The sequence below is a fragment of the Diadema antillarum genome, unplaced genomic scaffold (assembly GCF_040938485.1).
Source record: "Diadema antillarum isolate AM-2024a unplaced genomic scaffold, OU_Dant_1.0 scf00000201, whole genome shotgun sequence".
Classification (NCBI taxonomy): Eukaryota; Metazoa; Echinodermata; class Echinoidea; order Diadematoida; family Diadematidae; genus Diadema; species Diadema antillarum.
Window position 1 is genome coordinate 1,791,294 of NW_027271090.1, and position 21,453 is coordinate 1,812,746.

The 21,453-nt window shown below is 38.2% G+C and overlaps 2 protein-coding genes across 2 annotated transcripts in view; both read left to right on the forward strand.

Annotated features, from left to right (window-relative positions):
* The first annotated feature begins 2,351 nt into the window (after nucleotides 1-2,351).
* Nucleotides 2,352-9,363, forward strand: LOC139723815 (E3 ISG15--protein ligase Herc6-like). Its single transcript, XM_071635022.1, has 5 exons — nucleotides 2,352-2,699; nucleotides 5,674-5,869; nucleotides 7,329-7,542; nucleotides 8,135-8,211; nucleotides 9,116-9,363. The coding sequence occupies exons 2-5, from the start codon at nucleotides 5,689-5,691 to the stop codon at nucleotides 9,361-9,363; spliced, it is 720 nt and encodes a 239-aa protein (XP_071491123.1). The 5' UTR covers nucleotides 2,352-2,699; nucleotides 5,674-5,688.
* Nucleotides 9,364-10,156: 793 nt separating this feature from the next.
* The window catches only part of LOC139723816 (E3 ISG15--protein ligase HERC5-like), a 31,806-nt gene continuing 20,509 nt past the window's right edge, over nucleotides 10,157-21,453 (forward strand). Inside the window, exons 1-7 of the mRNA XM_071635023.1 lie at nucleotides 10,157-10,245; nucleotides 12,645-12,760; nucleotides 13,446-13,685; nucleotides 15,477-16,059; nucleotides 17,312-17,487; nucleotides 17,798-17,891; nucleotides 20,371-20,575. Coding sequence (XP_071491124.1) covers nucleotides 10,186-10,245; nucleotides 12,645-12,760; nucleotides 13,446-13,685; nucleotides 15,477-16,059; nucleotides 17,312-17,487; nucleotides 17,798-17,891; nucleotides 20,371-20,575 — 1,474 coding nt within the window. The 5' untranslated portion in view covers nucleotides 10,157-10,185. The remainder of the gene's footprint in view (nucleotides 10,246-12,644; nucleotides 12,761-13,445; nucleotides 13,686-15,476; nucleotides 16,060-17,311; nucleotides 17,488-17,797; nucleotides 17,892-20,370; nucleotides 20,576-21,453) is intronic.

Below are 21,453 nucleotides of genomic sequence, written 5' to 3' on the forward strand. Positions count from 1 at the left end.
TGATTTGATATTTGTTGGTGTTAATATCAATGGTTTAACACCCGTCCAGCTTCAATAAGAGACCACACCAGCTGGTGTTACTTTGGTGTAAATTTATTTTCACATTTTTTCAAAAATCTAGTACTTTAATGTAAAATTCTTGATCGTCTTGTTTAAATTAAAAATCAACAAGAAGTGCAGTTACTAAGAAACTCTTCAAATAACAGTTTAAAATTTGGAAATGACACCCGGAGGTGTTAATTTAACACCATAAATGAGTTCCGAAAATTTAACACCAGCTCGGTGTTCACTATTTAACACCGGACTTTTTGTAGTGTATAATTATGATTAAGAGGTTAAAACAACATATACATTGCGTTGTATGTTGTATTAAAAAAAGGGGGAGGATCAGGCCGTTGAATGAATCCTAACTCGATCGCGAACCTGTCACTACGTATTATAATCACATGTGTTCGCCGCACAGCATGTTTAACTTGTTTTAAATGCATGCGTGATGACTGCATCAAGTTTGAAGTACGCCTACTTGTGTTGATATCGTCTAAATCCTCTGGACAAGCATGTTGCCTTTATTGCTCTGTTTCTATGTTGAGCAAGCCTCGCGCACGCTTTGTTTGGGTGGTTATATTTTATACCGTTTTTTTTTTCGGAAATCTACGCGTACTTATTATAATGCCTTGGTGAAAGAGATCTATAGAGATTGTAAAGTGAGCATATCATCCGGACCCAAGGTCGAGATCAGGCTTTGGGAAATGGCTCAGTTAAGTTTAATATCAGTAAACAGATTTCGAAAATACCTACGAAACAATAATAGTGATGATTATTTAATATCTCTAAAAATACCCCCACACACAACAGTGTTTACACACAATGTATACACACAATCTCATAAGAAAAGATTTATTTCGGGTTGTAGTCCCACTAAATACACGGATATTCATTTGCTTCTATATACTAAAAGAACTATAGGTTACGACAGAAAACAGGGCTGAAATTAGAATGGGAAAAGGAAATAGGCAACGTAATTGACATATTTGACATAACTGCGCGTTTATGGGGAGAACAATTACCTGTTCTGTTTTACAGCCTGGTTTTCTCACTGCTGTCTGGCCTGACACCGTGAGCTGTAGAAAGGGCTTTTTACACTTGTAAAATTTTGCTTAGCCCCGGACCAACGGTGGGGCTAAGGGGGGGGGGGGGGCCTTAGCCCCACCGTTGGTACGGGACTATCCTTAGCCCACTTTCTGTTTACACTCGTTTTTGCCAAAGTGGGCTAGCCCCACCGATAGTACGGTACTATCTGGCCCTGCAAAATAGCAGGGGTTAGCACCGCAATTGCGGTGCCAAGCAAGTGAGTGTAAACAGAACGAAAAAATAATCCTGGGCTAAGCGACGGAGACGAAGTCCGACCCTCACTGACCAATCAGAAACGAGGCAATCAAGTGCTGCCGGTGCGTGCGTGTACGTGTACAGTACACAGCGTAATTATGAATATTCATGTGGTTTGGAAAGTCCGGGGCTAAGAAATACGAGTGTAAAAAGGTCAGTTTTCTCCTTAGCCCCGGACAAGAGATAGTACGGGACTAATTGGCGAGTGTAAAAAGCTGAAAAATTGGTACGGGACTAACGATAGTCCTGGGTCAGAGAAAGTCCGGGGTTAAGAAACACAAGTGTAAAAAGCCCTGAAGTATACTAAGGCCAGTGACGGCAGAACACTGCCATAGCAAAGGAGTTACAGAGAAAAGAGTAGAAGTATAAATGCATGTATTATACTCTAGAAAGTGTGAAGAGTGATGTGGTGTCACAGCGATTTGATGTAGTCCGCCCTCTGTCGTTAGAAACTCTGATCATCCTAGCTGGATTCAAGCAGACGCAATGCTTGTGCATCACATTATACTTAATATTAAAAGTCAAGGGACACATATATTATCATCCATAGGCCTAATCATTCGTTTATAACGATGATAGATATTATGTAGTTCATGTAATCTATAGACGTGAAAGTTAGGCCCTATATTCCAGAGACGGTGTAGATGGGTATAACATACGACGTGTGAAACTGCGTATGCTGCGCGCCAGACGTACACGTATAATATTATTATACTCTAGGGGATGCTGCCATGTTGGCTTTCCATACGACACTGGGAATCCCCACTCTACAGTGACGTAGGTTACAGTAATACTTTGTATAGGCCCCCCAATGCTGCAAGGGGAATCCCATCGAAGCAGACGACGTCGTCGGGAGAGAGAGAGAGAGAGAGAGAGAGAGAGAGAGAGAGAGAGGGAGGGAGGGAGTGATTGCACCAGGCGTCTAGTGAGGATATTAGCATTGCGAAATTTGCAAAACGGGATGATTCTACTTGACAATACACCAGGCAATAGATAGTCAACAGCTGATAGCACGATGTAAATGTAATCGTGGGTAGTCCGATGCTGCAACTGTCGCCGAATGAAACATTCCGGAAAGCTTGCAAGCACGTATAACTGCATGTAGAAATCACAGAAGCCACTGTCATAGCTGTGTGGACGTTCTCTCAATTTGGAAGCCTGATCTGTCGTTTCAAGCCTGTCTGTGAAATACAATAGATTATAACCATTCAGCGAGCAGACAGATCGTCATGTCTCCGTGTTGAGGGTACCGCAAGGAGACGAGTTATGCCTGACGGCAGTGATTTGTGATTAACCGTGTTTACATCGTAAAGGTGGGTACACACGCTCAACAGCTTTCGCTTGTGTGATCGTCAGATTTGAGTTGTCAGTATCGCACATTGATTGCTCTCTGTTTTCAATGGCATTGTCAATGGATTGGAAGTTTGGTCTCTTTTCAGACCTTTCTATAAACATGATACACGCACAGCCTCTGCAAATTCACTGTTTATTGCAATGAATAAATGCAGCCCTTGTCAGCGACTATCTATCTGACTGATGTTTATAAATTATAGGTAGCTATAGCGAACAATTGAATCACATTTGTCGCATTGGCTATAATAGCCTTTGTGTACGGACCACAAACTATAAGCTCTAAACATTGATACAGGAAGGCTTTATTTGCCGCCAAATCTAGACAACACCATTGCAAATAATGAGTATCAGTCCTATATTACACAACCATGGTCGCAGATGGTTGTTTAAATCTCTAGTACAGTGGAAACTCGATATAACGAGATGGTCGGGACCGAGTCATTTTCCTCGTTATAGCCGATATCTCGTTATATCAGTAGGCATAAAAGAAGGCATAAAATTATGACATTAATTTGCACATGTGGGACTACCCATCATATTTCAATCAATACTGAAAACTTGATGTTGTGTGTGAGGGAATTACTCACCTTTATGGGTAAGAAGATGTTTTTGCCAAGGAAATCCAATATCAAGAATGTGTTTCTTATTAATTGTAGATGTTTGAATTTGTAAATTTATATAGCTTGCGATTGTATCAAGATCGTCTGTGGATTGGTATGTGGTTATCGTATGGGTGTGTGTTGTGTTGAAAGCTTGAATATGGTCTGCACAATGCTGTGTGTGTGACATATTCTGTGTACATTATGACTGCGTGTCTGTGAAGACGGGGAATTCCCTAAGTAGAAGGCCAATCACAGCATCAGATTGCCTCACACCTGCTAAACGTGATCATGATGATGTCATTTATACATATGGCCGTCCCACCACATTTTCTGCATGTATCAGCGTGCGTGCACACACACACTTCACACGTACAACATGCAGTGCTAGCTGGAGTGCATTGAAGAAAATGATTATGTGTGTCCAAGACAGTTTTTAGCGCATCAAGCTTTACAATCTCGGAAGATGATAGCACAGGGGAAGTAAAGCTTTACCGACGGCATTTTGCTTTGTACCTCGCTATAGCAGGTTTGATTTTCTATGTTTTTCTTTGTTTGGAAGTCACAAAATTTATCTCGTTATAGCAGTTATTTCGTTATAGCCGATCTCGCTATAAGAGTAGCATTTTACATAGACTTGTGTGGAAGGAAATTTGGGACCGAGAAAATTTCCTCGTTATAACCGATATCTCGTTATAGCAGTGTTCGTTATACCGAGTTTCCCCTGTATAGTATAGTTAAAGCGCAGAGTCATTGTTTAGTAATCAGGATGCTATGGTGATGAGGAAAAAATAACGATGATAATAAAGATGTTGACCTTCTACTGCTGCAACGTCGACGACGACTACTACTGCTGCTACTACTATACTATGCAACGGAATTTTCCGTTGAATTCAACTTTTGCCAGTCCCATGTTTGAAATGGTCATGCAAAACAAACGATATCTCGCATACCGTGTCCTAACAACAAACCAAGGAATCGCTGTTAAACGATCCCAATTGCTATATTTCATTTCATTTCATTTTGATTTGATTTGATTTCATTTCAGACGGAAGTGTGAAATATTTACATTTGCATATAAACAAAGTGAAGTACAATATGACTTTTGCATATTCGAATGAAATTTAAATGCACTCCATTTTTTCACAATGAAACAAAAAAAAATACTTTTAGATAAAGTATCAAGAAATGCTGTGGCAAACTGCAACTGAATCGTAACAAAGAAAAAAAGTTAGAAATGGAGAGGACTGCTAAAAAGCCTAGGTTGTAGAAAAGGGAAAACTATGTAGTTGATGTGTTATGGATTTCTAAGTCCATTGCCATGGACTTTTAAGTCCTGAAATCGACATAGGAAGTCACAACTGCGTAGTGGGCGTGTTTCTAGGGTTAAGATCCGCTTAGGGAAATCTTTTTTTTTTTAATTGTATCCATTCAATTTAGAATCATTATGGACGATGTATCCTCGTGGCATTCTCAATGATGTACCACGAGTGCATCGCAAACATGCATACATCTTACTGGAAGACATTCCAGATTTTCTTTGTTATCTTTTTCATTTGTCTGTTTTACCATTACATCACTTACGTGCACTTTAATTTCATTCTTTTCTGTAAACATGCGACTTTTTTCCTTTCCTGTATACGTTTTACCTAGAAGTATGCATAAAAAATGGATGGAGTCGAAAGAAGTCTAGAATAGTACACGTAATGATTTTTATGTTTTCTTTTTTTTTAAGGAAAGTGATCAGGGGACAGCAGCTGGGGCAAAGATCCTCGAAGATATTGAACTTTCATTTATACGAAAAACGTCAAACTTCTACTGAGATTTTGACATGAAAAGAAGGAAAAAAGTTCTGGCTATTTGCAAAAATAGCCAAATTTACTGCGATGACATTTTTTTTTTCCAACCAAATTGATTGCACAAACCGCTTGATAGATTTACCTGATCTAAATTAAAGTTTGAAATGAACCGGAAATCCTATACTAGTAACGCAATTATTTGTAAAATAATCAATAACGGTGATGATGAAAACTTATTGATATAACTTTAAATCATGAGAGCTGTAATGATTACAAAGATTACGGTATAGCTTCGACTTTTTATTAGTCTGTTTTCTGTGGAGTATAGGCGCCAAAATGCTTTCTATTATTCCAATGGTAAATGAGGTAGAAGAAAAAAAAATAGTCATATAACAGGCAAATAGAGATGACATGGCGGGTCCAAAGTCTTCTTTGCATCTATTAATACACAATATCAGTGTTAATTTGCTTGTTCGTCCGCAATTTTACTTTGCTGAATCATTGAAATGATATATCTCATTTGTTACTTTGTGCAGCTAAAGGCACACACAATGGCTCCCAAGAAGGCATCTAGCGGCAAAGAGGGTCATTTGAAGGTCATTCAACTTTCGACCTTCCGGAACGAACGCGTGACAAGGGCGCATTCCACACTCGATAGGGTCGCCATACTGGTAGAGAGCGGACGTGTCTTTTCATGCAGAATATCGGATATCGCCGATCATGATCAATACGGTGAGAAGTAAGACAATAATAGAGTACTGAAGTGATGATGTCACAATATCTTTTGTTAAAAACAGGTGTGAGCAACAGGTGTGAGCAACAATAGTGTTCACAAAATATTTGGGCCAGGTGAGAACTGTTATACAAAGAATGAATGTTTATGAGTGAGGATGAATGGCTATACATGACACCAAACTTACTCCTTCAACATGTTAGGAGCAAGTATTGTGAGGGCGTAGCTGCTAATGATAATTTCAAACTTTTCTTTTTTTCGGGGGGGGGGGGGAGGGTCTGCACCCTATTAAAACACACCTCTAAAAAGATCCTCCAAATCATCATCGTGTTCCAGCTCTGAAACTATCCTCCTAGAAACACTTGAGTCGAGCAAAAGACCTAGTAACAGTTATGTCCCTTACCGTTCATTCCTATTCAACCTACACTTGCAAAAGCGTTACATTTTTGTTGTTGTTTTGGACAAAGTTTGATCTTTGACGTCGCAATGAATGGTATGGCACATAACTGTCTCTATCGTTCAGTTCAAGTGTTACGGGAAAATAATGTCCCAACGGGAATGAGAATAGAAATGATCCCGAGGATTTTTATTCTAAAGAGATGTTGCTTTAATAACAGGGTGCAGAAAAAAAGGAAAATGTTTAACTCTTTAGCAACTGAAGATTCCGTACATAATGGCCTGTAGTTCCATAGAAGGTACAACAATTACTCTTATTTCAACAACTTTTTAAATTAAATGAAATAGCACAGTGCATTTTTTTGTCTATAATAAGTTATGTTTATTTGAAAGCCTATATTACGACTTCTTTACCAAGATAATTGTGTGTCACAGACGTAATACTGGCTTACTGCTGTTGACCTTTGACCTCTTTTAAATTCCATAATCATACATTCTTTTTGAAAATAATTTTAATGGTAAAACATAATTCTTAAAAAAAAACGGGCGGTTCGGGCTGTTCAGTTACTAATGGGTTACAATTATATTTCATATACCATTATATATCATATATATATTCATATTTTCATGAAGTATCCATGTACGGACCAAGAGGCATCAATACAAGTCAACATCAATTTGATTTCAAGGACCTTTTAAGCATTTTGTTACTCATCATTATGATTGCATGGTTCTGTTGCAGATTTGTTTTTTCTATTACTGCTATATATATATATATTTTTTATTTTTTGGGAGGTGGATCATTTAACATTGTCAACACTTAAAAACAATTTCAGTTGCTCTTCATACAGAGGATATTTTGCGCATATCTAGTTAATTAAACCAGTTACATCTCACATAACGAGTTGCCACTTTGATGACTTCAAGATAATATATGTATACATGTGTTTTTTTTTCTTTCTTTTTTTTCTGCAGCAAAATTCTGCAAGGATTTGTTGGGTTAATTTTGTTTTAATCTTGATGGTGTACACACAACTTTTACTTAATGGAATTTCGTTGCAGTGGAAATGGTTCCACGGGGCTTTGCAGGAACTGTTCAAGAAACCATTAGACTGGTGGATCTTACGGGCGGGAAGGAGCATTTTGTTGCCATGTCAACAGAAGGGAAAATCTACTCCTGGGGCGCCAACAGTCGTCAGCAACTTGGCCGGTGGGAAAAGAAGAAAAACAGGAATAAAGGAAGAACAGGAATGAAGGGCAAATTTTCTCATATCAGGTCAGAGACATAATTACAGAGGATATCCACCCCCAAAATAAATCAAATCTAAAAGAAAGAGAGAAAAAAGGTCTTCATAGAACGTTGCATAAATGACAAAAATCGGATGAGAAATAGGGTAGAAATTAATATTCTCTATTTTTTATGTTCTTTCACTTCTATCTCTAGTTCCTCATTATTTTTCATTTTCTCCCCTCTTTTTCTCTCCGTGCCGCGCAATCGTTGTCTTCCACATACCTTCAATTTCTTTGGAAATTCGTTCCGTTCCCCTTCTCTCGGGATTTTTATAGCTCGGAAGGCCTTCAAGAAATATCCCATTACAATGTAATGATTGTTTGAAGGGATGTATTATTCGTTTGAAACGATTGCCAATAGTTAAGTCTCTTTAGAACCTGCATTTGTATAATCAGTCTGTACAAACCTTTGCAGCGTAATTACAATGTAGGGCCTATAATTATCATATTCAGATAATGAGTAATCGTTTTCATTTCGTGATGTTCCTCTATCTTATGATACTCGTGAGTGTATTATAGTTGAGTGACCTGTGGAAATATACTCATCCATATCTCTTTGTATATGTGCATTATTTCAGTGAGGTTGAAGGTTTGACTGAGCAGAAAGTCATCCAGATCGCATGCGGAGACTACCACTGTCTAGCCCTTACAAGAAGTAAGTAGAGGAAAATTCAAGAAAAGAAAACAACAACAGAATGATGCAAGTTATCAATATCTACTTCTGATTTGGAATCGATTACAACCTTTTTCACCTGTGCATTTGAAATTGATATGTAAGCCTGCGATTGGCGAAGAATGATAGACCATCAAGGCCCTGTTTTATAAAGCTGTTCGTATAGTTACGCACGACTTCACTAACGACTTAAATTATTATGACGAGCCAAGTGGATTTCGCATTAAATCATTGATAATTTCAGTAGCTAAAGTCAAAGTTTGCAGATGGTAATGATTATCTTTACCTTTCAACACACGTTTTTGAGTTGAAAGTGTATTATTGCCCAAATGAAGATGAATATTGACATAGGCCCTACAGTCTTACTTTGTTAAAGATATATATATATATATATATATATATATATATATATATATATAAGAAAAAACGATTGCTACACATATCGGCACTTCATGTTCCAGTCGTTCGTAAAGTCATGCGTACCTGCGTAAATATACGAACAGCTTTACGAAACAGAGTCTCTGAGCTTGTGTTTCTTGGTCTGTTGGTCAAGATAAAGGACCTAATTAACACGAAAAAGCTAATGTTTGAAATATAAATGAATTAACTGATTATTTGAAATACCGGTGGTAAATTTCGAACTAATTTAATAAGTAGATAAATAAACAGAAAAAGGGTAAATCATTACGTAAACAGATGAATGAGTTAAAAGGTAAAAACAAATAAATGAATATAATGCATTGACAAAATTATGCTAATGCATTTCTACAAGCATAAATGTTCCTACGTGTCTGATTGTATGTTTCTATGTGTGTGTGTGTGTGTGTGTGTGTGTGTGTATGAAGGCTTGTCACAGTCTTTGTGATCTTTGGTCTCCCCTCCACAGCTGGGAAGCTGTTCACATGGGGAGCCAACGACTGCAGTCAGCTTGGACTGGACAGTGGCAGCAAGGAAGACGTGTCTCAACCGACGGAAGTCGAGAGGCTTCGAGGCGTTCCTCTGTCGAAAATTGCCGCTGGCGGCACCCATTCGGTTGCAGTAACTACCTCCGGGAGGGCCTTGGTGTGGGGTAACAATGAATACGGGCAACTTGGTCTTTCCAAGAAAAAAGTGAGTAGAAAAAACATCCAATGAATGCTCTGACTGACCTATAGATAATGTTAGTGCTGATGGTAATAGTGGCAATAGTAAATGTAGTAGACTTTAATGATACCAATTCTAATAGTGCAGGTGTAGTGATGATTTTGTGATAAAACCTATTATTTCTATCGTCATTATCATCATCTTTATCATTATGGATAACGATCAAGCCGGCGGAACCGGGAAGGGGGGGGGGGGGTGGCAGGGGGGTTCGGACCCCCACTTTTTTTTTGCACCCTTACATAGGAATACAAAGGGTGTCACCACTTTGCGCCCCTCCCCCCCCCCCACACACACACAAACACTATTTCCTTTTTGTTTTGTTTTGTTTTGTTTTTACCCCAAAAGTTACAGTAGCAAAAAAAGAAAATTAAAAATAGAATTAAACCTTTAACTTGTTAGCTCATGAAACCCGGAGATGGGCCGGCCATATTGATGACCTGGAAACTATAAAAGAAGAATACGATGTTTAAAAGGAAGAAGGAAACAAGAATGACGGCACATCTGTTTCAAAGTAGTAAGGTTATTTATAAGAAGACATTTTCAGCAGTAATATAGTGTATGCACGACACATACGGTCCAACAGGTTCGCTAAAAAACTTTTAATCCGTTTGGAAAAAATGCCTATGAAAACTTTTTTTATGGAGATTTATCATTAATTTTTAATGTATTTATTTATCTGTTGTCAAAGGTGCTTTATTATGTATTGATTCTTTAAGAAATACCACATACTACCGAAGCTAATGGTCGTAGTTGAGTCACGTTTGTTTCATCCTTACAGCGATTGATACTCCCACGCCACTGTCTAGTGCTAGAATGCTCCGAAATGTGCAATCGGTTTCCTGTGGGTTCCAGCACACAACTTTTATCGCAAAAGTGAGTGCAATTCCTGATTTATAAGCCTTTTGCGTGAATATTTTCTTTTTTGTATATCTTGTTTTTATTAGGGACTACGAACACTAATGACCGGATTATTAATACATTCAGAATACTAGTAATAGCTGCCATCTTCTGCGGCTGTATCAACTTCAGAAATATTGAGTACTTTCGCCTGAGGAACACAGTGATAAAATAAAAGATATTCGATCGTTTTGAGACTCAATTTTAGGTGTCCATTAATATCACTCTAAACAACGTTCCAGTGTCATGAACGAGAGTAAATATTTTTTTTTGTCTGTTATTGTTGTTGCTTTTTGTTCGCCCACCGGAGGTGAAGGCGAGACTAAGGGATCCAAATGGCGTCCGTCCGTCATCCGTCACAAATGTTAAAGCTTACCTGCAAGACTCTCTTATGATGCATAACTTGGCAACTGTTACAGCAATGGCAGCCACACTTGGGTGATAGGAGCACTAGGGGTATCTTTATGTTATGGTGTTGTCGGAGGTCATGTAATGATGTCAACGGTCATTTGAGGTCATATATTAAAGAGTATGTGCAAGACTCTTTTCTGTGTTAACGTTTACCTGCAAGACTCTCTGTTGACAAATAACTTCACACAAGTTGCTTGGATTACAACCTAACCTATGCCATAGATGTACTGGGGGTACCTTCATGTTATGATGCCTTTGGAGGTCACAGGATAAGATCAAAGGTCATTTGAGGTCATACGTTAAAGTTTACTTGCAAAACGCTCTTATCACATGTAACTTGACACATGTTGCTACAATGGCAATCTAACTTAGGTGATGGATGCACTGGGGGTACCCTCATGTTATGGTGCCGTAAGAGGTCACATGATAAGGTCAAAGGTCATTTGAGGTCATACGTTAAAGTTTACTTGCAAGACTTGCCCAATGTTAAGTTTTTATGACGCGTTTTGATTATGGCTCATAACTTTTGATCCCTTTGTCTGTTTGTGACCAAACTTGGATGGTAGATGTCCCTTGGGGAGGTGAAGGTCATCACAAGGTCAAAGGTCACATGCAGGGGTCAACGAACTTTAAAGGCCCAATGTTAAGTTTTTATGGCGCATTTTGATTATGGTTCATAACTTTTGATCCCTTTGTCTAATTGTGACCAAACTTGGATGGTAGATGTCCCTTGGGGAGGTGAAGTTCATCACAAGGTCAAAGGTCACAGACAGGGGTCAACAAATTTTTAGGGCCCATTGTTAAGTTTTTCTGGCGCGTTTCGATTATGGCTCATAACTTTTGATCCCTTTGTCTGTTTGTGACCAAACTTGGATGGTTAATGTCCCTTGGGGAGTTGAAGGTCACCACAAGGTCAAAGGTCATAGGCGGGTCAATGAACTTGTTGGAGTTGGAAAAATATTAATTTCTTGTACGCCAATAGGCGAGACACAATTTGGCACTTGCCTTGTTTTTTTCTTTTTTATGGGGGGGGGGGGAAGGGAAATGGAGGGTGGCGGAAATTGAAGTATAGGTGCAGCAGCATTATGTTCCTTCTGTTTTTTTTTCAGTGGTTGCATACCATATGTGACCCTGCACCAAAACAAACAAAAAGTCGTCAGACATGAAATTTTAGTTAAGAGCATATTCCGAAAGAACAGACTTTTAGCTTTAAAATGATGTATAACTCAAATCAAATGGACTCTCCTAACCTATTCTGCCAAACAATGTTCCGGAAAACTGCTAAAAAGCGCATTTTTCTGCCCGTTTTATGATCCTAAATTTTAGCATAATGTAGAAGAAGACTTGCTCTTTCAGAAAATATTTAAAAAAAAATCCAAATCGGCTCGGTTGACACATTTCACCTATTTTTAGTCCTCACACAAAATAAGTGTGTGCGACTTCATGTTTGTTTTGTGATGCACGGTCATATATAAACAAACACTTTTTTTCCAGACTTTTTTTTGTGCACCAAGTTATTTTTCTATTGGCATTCTTTACCGAAGGGGCCCACATTCCACATGCTTTGTCTTTTTAGTGGGTCCCTCCATTTTCCCAAGTTGTGTATTATCTCATCTTTTTCGCTGTAGTTTTCATAGCAACGTACTATTACTATCAGGTTGCACAATTGTTTTACAATTTCAGTTTGACTTTGTTTTCCATTTAAAATCTTGTTCTCTGTTACGAGAGAAAGTGAAATGTCTATGTTGTTTAAAAAATGAAATTTGCAATTTTGAAATTTTGAATTTGAATTGAAATGAAATATGTCGAGTCTGCATTCGTAATTGAGTGTGTCATGTCACGAACTTCAAATCATTTCATTTTAGTTCATTTCTAATTAAACAATCCACAAGTGTCAGTTGTTGTACGATACATGTACTAATGAAAGACTACTCACCATAAAATATGGATTTCCATGATTGCAGAACAAGAATCTGTTGGTCTTTGGAAAAGGGATACCGAGAAACATTTCGGAAGCAGAGAGGGAACTGGAACCCGCCTACAACTGGTCCAAGACAATCTCCAACATATGGTGCACCGCGTAAGAAACGCCATTTAGTGTTATCATTGATTCTTTGGCAATCCTAATGTAAGCCTCCACGGCAGAAAAAAAAAGTCAGTGGACGTAGGCATTACCACCAGTACAAATCCCATTGTGTAAGTTGTGTTTGTGCCTGTGTGTGTGAGTGTGTGTGTATGTGTGTGTGTTTGACCACTTCTCCGGATTTCTTCGGTCTTATTACAGAAAGTAAAGACAGCAAGTTGGTGCATTATACCTCTCCAAAAACCACATGGGTTTAAGTCTCCTCTGAAAGATTTTTTCACTTCTTTTTTTCTTTTGAAAATATTTGTAATGCCAAGAAAGTTATCACCGTCACATTTCCTTGCCCTTACGAAAGGGTAAAAAAGAAAATGACCACTACGCGCGCGCACACACACACACACACACACACACACATCGATGTCTTTGCTCAGACTGGCATGCATTGAAGATGGTGGTGATAACCGTAATCATAATTCATCATTATCTTGACAGCCTTGATTGTTATGATAACAGTGATTATGATCAAATATGCATATTATTGTTACCTTGTTTCAAAATGGCCATCATATTTTTATCATGAGGAGAATTATTATCTTAAAATAAAGTAAGTGGTAATTGGAGCAGTATCATTATCATTCTTGAGCATCCTTTTCGACAATATTAGAATTGCTATCTTGTTTAGCTTCTTCACCATAGCCTGCGAGGAAGGATCGGGCGACCTTTACGTCATCAATCATCGACTTCGATCACTGATCGGAAAACAAGACAATGAACTTGTGCTTAGTGTCTTTGATCCGAGTCCATCGATGGAGGTCGACAAAGAAGGTGAATCCCCTATCAGTTCAGGAACATTTTCAGTCGCCTCATGCTCTTGGCAGAAGAGACATGACGTTGGAGTTACCGATGCGATTAGAAGTTTCAGGTTTGTTTATTTTGCTTCCATATTAAAAGAAAAAACAACATAGTTTCAAATAGTAAATAGATGCCGTTACAATAAAGGACTGTACAGTTGTGGTTGAGGTGAGGATTCAGGATTATAACATTTTTGGTGAGGTAATGAGAAATCTCTTATGATATGAAAGAGCATGTAATTTAAAGGAGGAGGCAACGTTTATTTAATGAAAATTAGCCTTGAAATGGCTGAGATATATAAAAATAAAGCTGTGCTAATAAAATTGACAGGCCACGACTTTTATCAAGATCTCGTTGGATCCTCACCTCAACCAGTACGTTACTGTAGAGTCGTATAAGAAAAAAGAAATACAAGGAGGGTCACCAATTTTCAGTGGTGGCAATGAACGTGTAGTATAACAATGGGCCCCCTTTTTTATGAAAACGAATTTCACACAACATCACACAGTATATTATGAAAATAAAATTAATGTATAAAACGGTACAATATGTTTCACATGTGCCATCATAATTACTTGGTTTGAAGCACGTCAAGAAAAGACGCAAAAACAACAATAGCAATACTAACAACTCTAACAACACTAGCAACAACATCTTGTTGGGGAGATTTCAGTCCTATTCAAATTAATTTTTAGGACAAGAGGAAAATTGTTGTTAATCATCGGATATCTTAGCACACGTCTGTTGCAGAAATGTATTTTCTTTTTTTTTAATGATAGGCTGGGATAGCTGGAGATCATTTTGATTACAGAGAAAGTAGGGAAATATACTAACAACGTATCTTTGGGGCCATGTCAATGATAATTTTATACGTGAATGGTAGCAGATGAATCTTTTGTCTTTTGGATAAGTACTGTGTTCCACCTCAAGCTATAATAAACATGACTGGTAGTAGTATGAGGATAGGGGCTACGATTTAGACTGTTCTCTTGGCTCTATTTTGGATTTGGGATAGAGGAGTATCATTTGAAGATTGCCACATTACATCGCCGTAATCAAAGTGAAATAACACAATAGAATTACACATCAATTTCAATTCAGACAAACAGTACCCCCCTGTTATAAAGAAATTCCGGTTGCAACAAAATAAAAATTCAGGCCGTAACATAAATGTTTACTAACTTAATTATAACGAAATTCCAATATAACGAAAGAAAACTGCTGGTACCGAGGACTTTGTTTTTAATATTAAACGGGAGTCCACTGTATTTAAAAATTGAACATTGCTTTTTTCGTTGCAAAAATATGCAGGTGCTGTTGCCTCTTAAACATATCGTTCGCACCAAATAACATGCAGATTGTTAAATCATAATTGTTTTTTATGTAATTGTCAACGATCCATGTTTTCAGATTTGTGAGTTCGTCATGGAAAAGATGAATGTAATTATTAATAATCGGAGTGTTGAAAGGATGACGTTATCGATTCGTCTGATATTCAAGATATGTGAACGTGATCAGAATCACTTTGTAAGAAACCTAGCATTCTTTATAACTTTCTTACCCTTTGCCCAATGTATTGTTTAAAACATATTTCAAAACTTCTTTTTAACTTCGCTGTGCGTGTAAAGGTTGATTTTATCACGGGGTTGAGTTCTCCGTTTTGTACTCAAATTCGGGTTCTGACGTACAATTCATGAAATATTCTGTCTTTAAAAATGATACAGATATATTGAGTCAAGATGTAATGGTCATTTTGATGTGTAGGAACGCTTTAAGCTACAGTACTGCTCTGCATCCTACTGTTCTTAGATCTCATGCTCAATTTTGTCTGAACATCGGGCGATAACAATACTGCATCCAGGTCGTCAGTACTTACGACACTCCCGATTAGCGGCGGATGTAACGATGGTACGAGGGGAGCTACTTCAGATTGGGCAGAAATTGAGGAGAGAGGCATTCTCCTTTCAGCATTCAGCATGGAGCATCACGACACAGCCCTCAGAGAGAATGAGGCACTCACTCCCCGCTGCGTCTCGCCTCCTCCTACCCACACCGCATCAGCGTGTTCGACTCCTGTAACCATGCCAACAACTGCATCTTACGGCGTCGCTACCATGCCTTCTCCCACTAGCGATGCTTCGCCAGCTTACGGCACATCCAAAGACTCTTTACTCGCTCATCAAACGCCCCAGGTCCCGGATGCAGGCTTGGCAGAACCCAATGTCAAGGCAAATTTGGGAAACGGATGTATAAATGGTCAAGAAGACGCCGGGGAAGTTTCAGCGGGCGATGGCGACGGTATCGGCCAAGATGATGACTGCGGCAGTGCTGAAGCAGCTGCCGTAAGTCGTGGGGCGCGTCCAAAGCACAGACGTACCCCAGCAAAATGGAGTGGAAACATTTGTACATCAAGGAACCTCGTTTTCCTCTGTGCTGATGATGAGGTAAGTCCAGGATGCCATTACTGTCGGCATACAGCCAACCGATGCCTGTATAGCTTGGGCAACCAGAAAAACTCATTGGCATATACTGTGTTACCCAGAGCGATGACGGCTGAGTACAATTTCAAGAAAATTGCTCGTTTTTTTTAAGTCACTTCATTGAAATGAACCAACCTATATGATTAGAGTTTGTACAATAATTCAATTTTAATAATTTATGAGTTTGAAGGACTTTATATCTTACGCTCGTACACATGCTGGACATTGTCGATTTTTTTTGTCCTTCTAGTGTTAATGTTCACGTGATTATGTCAATTTGATAGTGTGTATACATGTGTGTGTGTGTGTGTGTGTGTGTGTGTGTGTGTGGTGTGCGTGTGTGTGTGTGTGTATTTTCTGTGTGTATGTTTGCTTGTCTTTGATTTGTCTACATAGATATTATCGACAGTTAAGGAACATGATTGCGCCCTCAAAGGGATTGCATTGTTTTGGTTGAGTCCTGACTTCATTTTCTCACATTTTTTTTTTTTTTTGTGAGACAATGCGAAACTCTTACAAAGTATGAAAAAGCATGTAATTCCGAGAGGAATTAATTGTTTATTTGATGGATATTGATTTCGAAATGGCTTTGATACCAAAAACAAAACAATTGTAATAAAAGATGGGACCCACCTTTTATCACAATCGCTTTGTTTTACTTTGTTTTTTGGTTGTCTCAGCCATTCCAAAATCGATTTTCGTCAGATAAAGTATAAATTCTTCGTAAAGGGAATGGCTAGTAACTGATCAGTGGGAATCAGTGGCAATGCTGGGGGATGATTGTTCCAGTCCTTGTAGGATTCATGTAAGAGTGCATCGTATATCTATTGTTGCGTGATAATTATTTGCTTCAGAATGGTCTCATGATTATTCAAGTAATGTGCAGTTCAATGTTTCCAGGTTAGCATGCCTGTCCAGTGACAGGGCAATCGTTAACACTACTTGAATATGAGACCATTCTGAAGCAAATCATTTTCACACAACAATAGATACATAATGTACTCTTAAATGAATCCCACAAGGATTGAAACAATCATCCCCAGCATTTCCAATGATTTCCACTGATCAGTTACTCACCATCCCCTTTAAAATGGTATGCTTTGTATTGTTTCAAAAGCAGTTTCTTGGTATCTAGCAAAAAGGTAAAAGCCCAGTCATCATCTCCACCAATAATATACTATGTTTCTAAAGTAACTCCTCATTTTGAATATCTAAGTGTCAGCAAGCAAGTAGCCGCAATGACCAATCACGATGTATAGCGACAGTGACGGCCGAGCTCTTAAAGAGCGCCTCCAGCGCCGAAAATTCACCATCCAAGGCATCCTCCATACAGGAACTGAGAGCTGTGTTTTCTTCTCCGGCGTGCCTGAACGCATCCTTCGCAGTTTCAGAGTAAGATTCGTATAATTTGTACCACATTTGGCACATTTTGCTGTTGCAAGAATCCCTCAATATATGTCCGAATTCAACAAGATGTTGATTTAGTTACATCACTTCAAAGATGTTTTCCTCATTGCGATCAACATGAAAATATGCAGTGTAGAGATGGTTGATGATGATTACTGCGGTGATTACTAGCACGGCCTCTGGAAAAGCAGTGTCAATATTGAAGAGGTTGACATTGGTAGAAAGTATCATTGTGCAGGTATATTGTTAAATCATCTTTTTCTATTTTCTGTTTTTGTCTTATTCTTCTTTCCAGTGATGGAGCTGATCCAGATAGCTTAAGCGTTGATTTGAAATTAGCAAGGACTGTATTCAAAAACATGGAGAACAATGAGAAAATGTTCAGCATGGTGTGTAAAGTAACTCCTTTATCTCATTCTTTAATGAACTTCGATGACACCTATTTTTCTAAGGAATTGAATATACTTTTATAACAACTTTCTTACTTATTTAACGCTGATGCTGAGTTATTTAGTTCATCAAAGTAGTATGCTTATTTATTCATGACATGAATATACTTACATGCTTTGATAAACAACAAGGATAACCCGCCCCATGGCGATATGCGGGCTGTTCAGAACTTATCCACAGTGTGAAAAAATAATGTGAATTCCACGCCTTACATCCACGTGTTCATCTACACCACTTATAAACACTAATCACGTGTTGTTATCGCTTATCACGTGATAATGAGACAGTTCTTATTCAGAGGTTTTTGTGTCGGTGGCCACAGAGACCGAAACGGCAACAGGTTACAAAGGACTCCCGTTATAACAAAGTCCCCGAACGTTTGACATAACCGAACAAATAAGCAATAAAAATCATGTAATGGATAATATTTTGTCCTGAACTTTTACTTCGTTGTACTTACTCCACAAGTTATCGCACTACGGAATACGTGGGAAGGCCTTGGAGTGGTTCAAGACTTATTTAGCTGACAGAAAACAGTTAGTTTCAATTAAAGATAATAATTCAGTTATAAGAGATGTAAAGTGTGGTGTTCCACAGGGAAGTCTTTTAGGGCCGCTGCTATTCATAATATATATCAATGATTTTTCCTTTGTTTCAGAGGTACTTTCCTTTATACACTATGCTGATGACACCAGTGTTTTTCTTGCCCATAACGATATCGATGTTCTTATTCAAAAAGCTAATACAGAGTTGAAAAAAGTGACCAACTGGGTCAGAGCTAACAAGTTGTCATTGAATGTTCAAAAAACAAAATATATGCTTTTCAGCAATACTGTTGATTCTTTGAATTCAGAAATAGTTCTGGATGATTGTAATTTAGAAAGTGTGCCATATTTCAAATTTCTTGGTATTTTTGTAGATAATAAACTTTTTTTGGAAAATACATATTGATCATATTTGCAAAATAATCATCTCTCGAAATATAGGTGTTATGAACAGACTAAAATTTTATATTCCTGAAAAGACATTACTTGTGTTATACTTCTCTTTGATACTCTCTTACCTTCATTATGGAATTTTAGCTTGGGGCAATACACATCAGACGCTACTGAATAGAGTGTTATTATTGCAAAAGAAAGCCCTCCGTATCATTTCCAATTCTCCCACTCGTTCACATACAAATGTATTGTTTAACTGTAATAAGCTACTAAAAATTAACGAATTATTTTTATACAACTTAGGCCAATGTATGTATATGTATGATAACAGTTTACTGCCACCTATCTTTGGTTCTATGTTCCAAAAAAAAAAAATCAATCATTCCATAATTACCCCACCCGACGCTCTAACGAGTTTCATTTACCACTTCTCCGAACGATTCTAGCAAAGAATACACTTATTTACACTGGACCTAATTATTGGAATTTCCTGAACCATGATATAAAATCTGCTCCCTCTATGTACTCCTTTAAAAGAAGATTGAAGTTTTTTCTTTTGCAATCCTATAATGACGACCCCCTGACTTAGATTAGTTCATAGGCTTATTTCGTTTCCCGTCCGCAAAATCTTAATTATTGTTACTTTTGCCTTAGCTTTGATTATGATAAGATCTTCTTTAACTTATACCTCGCAGTTGAAGGGTTTGTTGTATATTCTTCTTTTCTTCTTCTTCTTCTTCTCTTCCTTCCTCTAACCTTCGAGGATCGTTGTCTCTGTTGCTTACTACTGTCTATTTTGTTACCTCTTCGTCGCGCTGTTTATTATAGTCTTGTTTCCTAACGTGTCGTCAAGTCAGTTTTCTTCCCTATAAGTAGTCTTGTTGCTGTCCCAGTCTTGTCTCATGCTCATTATTTCGTTTGTTATTGTTTTGTGTGTAACCGTTTGTCCGTCTGTCTCTTAGTGGGCTGCTAAACTTTTTATGCCAAACTTTTCGTGCTGCTTTGTTGCTATATTTAGTCAAATTTTGCTCGAGTTTTTAATACAAGAGGGGCCCACACTCTACAAGCATTGTCTTTTTAGTGGGTCCCTCCGTTTTTTCACACAGTGCATATTGACAATTCTTTCATTTTCGTTACTTCTGCAACAATTGCAATGTATTGATATTATTAGTTTTTCTCATTATTGTCGGTTTCTTTGTACGAATTTACATACATTGTTTCTATCACTCAAGAAAGTGAGATTTATGTCTGTATGATTTTATTGTGGAAAAACGAATAAATTCGAACTTGAACTTTAACTTGAACCGGAATTTCGTTATAACTGCAACTGTGTTCGTTATAACGGGAGTGCACTGTGGCAATACTCAAATTTAAGCCTCATGCGTGTTTCTTTTTCATAGCCCTACATTTAAATCAAATATAATTTAATCGGATTGAATTCAATTGAATTTACACAAATGGTGTTCAATATCCTCTTTAGGTAAACGAAATCATCTCGAATGATCTTTTGAAGAGCATGCCTGTCCGTCCTTGTGTCAATGACGCCTTTGGATTTCTCCTATCGCTAATGGAATGTCCTATCTTCTACTGCCTTCTCGAGTCATGGATCTACAACACTTTGCTAGTAGTGATGCGGATCCTCACAACATGGATGGATAACGACGAAAATTTCAAGCGTTCACTCGGTTAGTATAGAAAATGGGAAAACACACACACACACACCAACTACAACAACAACAAACTGGAACAGCACCCGCAGAATGCAGACTTCCGCCAAGTAGGTCATTTCTACCCACATTTTGATTTCCGTCCTAGATATATTACAGTTCTACATTCATAACATACCCTCACTGCGGCCGACCAGCCGTCGCTGCTTTTGCCGTAGTTACTGGCCAACCGCGCAATGGCTCTGAGAGTGGGTGGAGCGATGCTGCAGCATTTATGATGGACCCTACGATAGATAAAATTCCTTCAAAAACAATAACAAAAAGACTGCATACAAATTGTGGTGCGGATCACTACCAAAATTGATTATCTGTTCCTTGATTCATTATGAACTTTTTCTGAAAATTTTATTGATTGAAGGTAATTTATAACAACGGGCATCGATCGGGGGAGTGGGGGGGGGGGGGGGGGGGGAGGGGTGGGGATGGGGGCAAACATATAATTTTTCCATCAGAAAACTTTCCAAATACCTCATTCAAAGTATGCACCAGATCGTTGAATTATAATTCTGAAAATACAAAATCTACACCCTCTCCTGCTCGGTCCTTTTCCATAGTCTTAGTAGGCCTACAAATTTAGATTGACAGAGTTCCGAATATTTCATCAAAACTGTGCACCAGATCAGTCACTTTATTTCAAAAAAAATGCAAAAGTTCCCTTGGTGTGGGAGGGGATATCCTTCCCCGCTTGGTTTCCCTCCGTGGATTTAGTAAACTTTTGGTGTTGAGAAGATCCCAAATTCCTGTGTTTACAAAAGATTTTCATTTGAATTCTAAGAATGCAAAAGCTCGCTATTATGCAGGGGCGGGGATCCTGGAGGGAAAAGGGGGCAGTTGCC

Excerpts from the sequence above, each read along its gene's own strand:
- LOC139723815 (XM_071635022.1), top strand. The coding sequence starts at position 5,689 with ATGGCTCCCAAGAAGGCATCTAGCGGCAAAGAGGGTCATTTGAAGGTC. Across the intron at positions 7,543-8,134 it reads GGCAAATTTTCTCATATCAG|TGAGGTTGAAGGTTTGACTG; the intron begins GTCAGAGACATA and ends GCATTATTTCAG. Across the intron at positions 8,212-9,115 it reads CTGTCTAGCCCTTACAAGAA|CTGGGAAGCTGTTCACATGG; the intron begins GTAAGTAGAGGA and ends TCCCCTCCACAG.